The following is a 6228-nucleotide window of genomic DNA, read 5'->3' on the forward strand; positions in this document are numbered from 1 at the left end:
AAAAAAAAAAAAAAAAAAAAAATTGGATGATGGGTGGCTCCCATGTACATACATGACTGTATGAAAACCAGAACAAATTTAGAATTCATCTATTTTAATATTTCTCTTTCCTTCCTACCATGTTTTTGTAACCCCCTTTTCTATGTTTATGAATTTTCTTATCATTGGAAGATAGATATGAAGGGAGGAGAAGCATTATGGTTCCGATTAAAAAAATAAAGGTGATATTTAGAGTTGCAATAACTATAGAGGAATAAAATTAATGAGTCATACTGTCGCGACCCAAACCCATTAGTGTTAAGATCCTGAGACCTTGATCTTTCCGTTGCTTTCTGAAAATTCTAGAGATTCTTTTTTCTAGATTGATAATTCAGTACCATACTAAAATGGCCACAAATACAAAATAACCTCAACGAATATAAGTTCACATCCACATTGTCTGATGATAGTTAAAACTTAAACCGAATTAAAGTATTACAATGGTTCAAACCCTATCGTGAACTACTGAAAATAATAAAATGAACTCTAATAAAATATCTTGTCTTCTCATCAATAAATCCCTTTGAGCAATGCTAATCTTCACTACTCATCTGTGAGGAAAAATATTGGCATAAACTACAATGCCCAGTGAGATAGAAACAAGGCACAATCATGCTAAATAGGTAAGAAATAAAGCAACATCCTTTTCTATGTTTTTGAATTTTTTTATCATTGGAAGATAGATATGAAGGGAGAAGCATTATGGTTCCGATTAAAAAAATAAAGGTGATATTTAGAGTTGCAATAACTATAGAGGCATAAAATTAATGAGTTATACTGTTGCGACCCAAACCCGTTAGTGTTAAGATCCAGAGGCCTTGATCTTTCTGTTGCATTCTGAAAATTCTAGAGATTCTTTTTTCTACATTGATAATTCAGTACCATACTAAAATGGCCACAAATACAAAATAACCTCAACGAATATAAGTTCACATCCACATTGTCTGATGACGGTTAAAACTTAAACCAAATTAAAGTATTACATTTGTTCAAACCCTATCGTGAACTACTGAAAATAATAAAATGAACTCCAATAAAATATCTTGTCTTCTCATCAATAAATCCCTTTGAGCAATGTTAATCTTCACTACTGATTTGTGAGATAAAATATTGGCATAAGCTACAAAGCCCAGTGAGATAGAAACAAGGCACAATCTCGCTAGATAGGTAAGACATAAAGCAACATCCTTTGAAAAACATAAGTGAAACATTTGGCATCAACCATAGCATATGAAAACCCTCGTGAATAAAAAATTGTTGAAACATGCAAAATTTGGTTTTATCCCATACTATAAAATTATGGGAGAGGGTTATTGAAACCTACCTTAGAAAGGAAATTGCTATTACGGAGAACCAATTTGGTTTTATGCCAGGAATATCTACGATAGAAGCTATTTACTTACATAGGAGACTCATGGAAAGATTTAGAGATTGCAAGAAGGATCTTTATATTGTCTTTATTGACCTAGAAAAAGCTTATGATAGAGTCCCCTAGAGAGTTATATTGAAAGTACTGGAGAATAAAAGTTTTTCAAGTAAATATGTGGTCATAATTAAATATATGTATGATGGTCTGGTGACTAATGTAAGAACTGTTGGGGGGGGTCAAGGTAGTGAATTCCTAATTACAATTGGATTACATCAAGGATCAGCTTTAAGCCCATATCTGTTTGTGCTTATCATGGATGACTTAACTAGAGACATTCAAAATGAGGTTCCTTGGTGTATGCTTTTTGTTGATATTATTGTTTTGAGACAAAAGCAATGATTAACGCCAAGTTGGAGTTATGTAGATCAACCTTTGAATCAAAAGATTTTAAGATAAATAGAACGAAGACAAAGAGTATATAGTGTGTAGAATTAGTTACACAAGGATGGATAATGAGGTGGTGAAAATTAATGAGTGAGGTTCTACAAAGTGATTATTTTTAGGTATTTGGGCTCAATCATAAATTAATTAGGTGATATAGAGGATGACGTCTCACAAAGAATAATGAATGAAAGTGGAGAGGTGCGTCCGAAGTGTTCTTTGATCGTTATTTTCCTTTTGACACTTAAAGGTAAATTTTATAGGACGATTATACGATTAGCTATGATGTAAGGTGCGAATGTTGGTAATGTAAAACTAGAATCACAAGTGATCCTAAAAATTTGGCTGAATAGAGAGAAATATAAGATCTCACAAACCGTAGCTCATATGGAGCTGAAACTTGGGGTAGATGAAGGTCCTAGATGGGTCAACAAGCCCTCAAAAGAATCAGTTCCGATCGTTGAATTGAGAGTTATGTTGTTGACATGAATTAGGAAATTTTTGACAACTTTCGATATCGTGAGATTTCAACCTCCGATGAAACTCAAATTTGGAGCAAAGGTCCCTCGTGTGATGCCCAAATATCCTTCAAAAGTTGAGTCTCAACTAATGGCTAGTTGGGAAGTTATGCTTGAAAAGAGGAAACTTTATGGAAGTTTTGCAGTACAGTAGCTACAAGCCTTCAACTGATCACTTAAACACTCTCACAGCCTTAAAAAAAAAAAAAAATGATGGAGGGTTGAGAAGAGTGGAAGAAGAATTAGGGAATGGGCATCTCACCCCTCTGGTTTAGGCATCTCACCTAAGGCATTTCACCCAACTGCATCCCACAGCACAACAACATAAGCCATCTTTTTTTGTTTAACTCAAATCTGCCTTCTCATTATAATTGATGGGATTTAATTAGCCTTACATTACTTGGACACAAAGACATAATAAAAAAGGAAACTAATGCTGGAAATAAAACCTTCTAACTTAGCTTTTAACTTGCTAACCAAGTAAGAGTAAAGTAGAAATTAACAAGCAATGATAAAAAGGAAATTAACCTAAGTTGCAAAATAGAAACTTCTTTGACTAAAAAAATAGGAAACTAACTTGACTAACTTGCTCACTAAGAAAATAAAAACTAATTAAAGTAAATATGAAATTAAAATATAAGATATTGACCCAAAAGTACTGTTCACATGAACCGTGTTTCTTGAACAATGTTGTCTAACTCTTGTTTTACTCTTCTTCTTCAAGCTTTTGATCTACATCAGTTGGGCAATGAAGAAGCATTGTATAGATAAACTCTATGTAGTGGAGATGAGGATGTTGAGATGGATGAGTGGTAAAATTAGGAAGGATAAAGTAAGGAATTATCATTTTAGAGCTGGTTTGAGAGTAGCTTTGATACATGATAAGCTGGGAGAAAGTCATTTGAGATGGCATGGCAATGTTCAATGGAGGCCTTTGGATGCTCTAGTATGGAGGAGTGATTTGTTCAGATTAAAGGATCTAAAAGAGCTAGGGACAAACCTAAAATGACCTTAGGAGAAGTGGTGAGGAAAGACATGCATAACTTAGGCTTTGCATCAAGTATGACTTTGAATAGAGCTGATTGAAGAGAAATGATCTATGTAGCCAACCCCATTTAGTTGGGATAAGGATGAGTCGTTGGTGGTCCTATTGATTTCTCAATTTCTATGAATATTGGTTGACTTCATAGTCCCGGTTATTACATATAATAGGCTTTCTCATGCAGTCTTTTATGGCAACTGTACATGGTTATGGTAATAAATAGTAATGTCCGGTGATAGTTTGAGAATTTGGTTTCGATAATTGATGAAATCACTAGGTGCAGCTGGCAGAACTGCTGAATTTTTTTTTTTTTTGGGTTGGGGGTGCATTGGTAAGTGACTGGAAAGAATTTTGTAGTTGGGTAAAATTGTTTGGTCTGCCTTCAGTTTACCCTTCTAAGATCATTTATGAGGGAAGACCATGTCCATGATACAAGACAAGGGGAAAATACTCATACACTGTTGGGCCTTATGATTGTGTTCAGTTTCGAAGTAGGCCCCTGGCTTGCTTTCCACCTGAAAGAACCGCTCACTAGCTAGGCCGGACTAGTGGGACCGGGGGGGCCTACCGTAGAAAACCATGCCTTTTGAACCGAGTGCAACGCCCATCTTCCAAATCAAGAAAAATGGGCTCATTGGGAAGAGAAAGGTTGAGTGCAGCCTGTAGAGCAATGCGGCTATAAATAGCTAGATTTGAGAGAACCGACTTTCATGTTGAAAACCACTAGAGCTTCTTCCCCGTGCATGCATGGTAACAATGGTTAGCACTTCCTTTTGACTGTTCGCCAATCCACATTGTTCCATGTCCATCCAGTCGTTATAATTGCCACATTAGCCCCTATTCATTTGATGTCTGAAGATGTAAGGGGAGGAAAATCCATTAGATGGTGAAACATAAGAAATGAACCACAATGATGCTATAGCTATTCGAACAGTCAAATTGGCCACATGCCACCTCTGCTACTCGTTGAGAGATACCTCGCTAGATGCACTCTGTCCAGACTCCGGAGGAACCTTTTGCCTTTATTCTTTTTCCTCCCCCCTCCCCACTCCCCAAGGTTTCTAGTGAACAGAAAACAATCTTTGGGATTTTTTTTCTACAGTTTTTTCCATATTTTTTGTGGGAACCCACAAACAGGTACAAATATATGCCTTATATTGCCAATCATTATTGAAATTCCTGATGAATCAACTTCTCTTCAACAATTACAATGATTCTTGGGGATTATCAATTAGGTGGTAGAATCTATTTCAATTGGGCAAAATTGACCGAGAGAGTCTTGTGGAACTATGAATGCTGTGGACCAGCCTGGCCAATCATGCTATTCGTCTTGTTTCTTCTAATTTCTGTTAATTTATGTTTAACATACTAAAAGCAAATATCTGTGTTTAAAAAACAAAAACACCTAGAAGCTAAGGTATGCATTTCAATGATTGTTTTGCTTTGTTAAATTTAAGCCTACAACAATGATCAGTAACCTACCTCCTCAGTCCTCATCGCTGCCCAGATGCTGAGTTTGTTATTGTGTTGTCATATTATCTTAATCATGATTCTTATGCCTGCATTTAATGAAAGTGTGTACATGCAGGTTACAGGAAATGGTAGTCAGGCAGCCCTAGATATGCAACCTAACTTTGTTGTGTTAGTGAGGCAGTTCTTGATTGCAATGCTGGTTTTGGATACATGGCAATATTTTATGCATAGATACATGCACCATAACAAGTTCTTGTACCGGCATATCCATTCTCAGCATCATCAGCTAGTTGTTCCCTATGCTTTTGGAGCTCTTTATAACCATCCTTTGGAGGGACTTATTCTAGACACAATTGGTGGGGCCCTATCTTTCCTCCTCTCTGGTATGTTACCCCGAGCTTCAATCTTCTTTTTCTCCTTTGCTACCATCAAGACCGTAGATGACCACTGTGGGTTATGGCTTCCTGGGAATCTCTTCCATGTGTTGTTTAGAAACAACACTGCGTATCATGATGTCCATCACCAGTTCTACGGGAACAAATATAATTTCTCGCAGCCATTCTTTGTTATGTGGGATAGAATTCTTGGAACCTACATGCCTTACACACTTGAGAAGAGAGTTGGTGGGGGTTTTGAAGCACGCCCAACAAAGGAGAACAAAGTTTACTGATTACATGTCAGAATACATTGTGAGGAGAGTTCTTCTGCATGTGAGGTGCCAACTCCTGTCCCACTTCTTGCCATTTAAATGGTGAAGAGGGGTATATATGGAAGCAAAAGGGACACGTGATGGCACCTAACATGTATGTGTAGAGGATCCAATTCTCTTGCTTGTCATCACTATTATGTACCACTGTTAACTCCAAAGAGCTGTTTTGTTTATATGCGACAATACTGTAGTAGTTGTACTTGTACATATATGTTCTTGTACTCTATTTCTTTGTTTATATATAAGTTGAAATTAATTATGAATTTAAGCTTCCATGTACCCTGATGGTCAGTGTTTTTACCTTTTGGTAGGCACCATTAATGGTTTCCGTACTTTCTTGAATATTCTGATTTTTTTTTCCCCAATAAAATCCGATTCTGTGGCTGAACCTAGCCAATCCGGATCAATCAGGTCAGATCAAGATTGGAATTGGCTGGGACTCATCTGAAAATCCCAATTCTCTTTCTGTTAAACACTGCTTTATCTCTTTCATCCCAAATCTACTTTAATTGCTGATGGGTTGTTAAGGGTCATACTCTCACCATGTGAAGGCATTTGCTTCCTTATCATACAAGATGGAATGTCGATGGGGCAACACTGTCTGTGTGGTCCATGATAGAACCAAACCTGCTTCCAC

The 6228-nt window shown here is 36.7% G+C and overlaps 1 protein-coding gene across 1 annotated transcript in view; it reads left to right on the forward strand.

Moving 5' to 3' along the window:
* The window catches only part of LOC122080155 (sphinganine C4-monooxygenase 1-like), a 10411-nt gene extending 4552 nt beyond the window's left edge, over positions 1-5859 (forward strand). Inside the window, exon 2 of the mRNA XM_042647062.1 lies at positions 4998-5859. Coding sequence (XP_042502996.1) covers positions 4998-5552 — 555 coding nt within the window. The 3' untranslated portion in view covers positions 5553-5859. The remainder of the gene's footprint in view (positions 1-4997) is intronic.
* Positions 5860-6228: the final 369 nt, after the last annotated feature.

Source organism: Macadamia integrifolia, chromosome 5 (genome assembly GCF_013358625.1).
Source record: "Macadamia integrifolia cultivar HAES 741 chromosome 5, SCU_Mint_v3, whole genome shotgun sequence".
Taxonomy (NCBI): domain Eukaryota; kingdom Viridiplantae; phylum Streptophyta; class Magnoliopsida; order Proteales; family Proteaceae; genus Macadamia; species Macadamia integrifolia.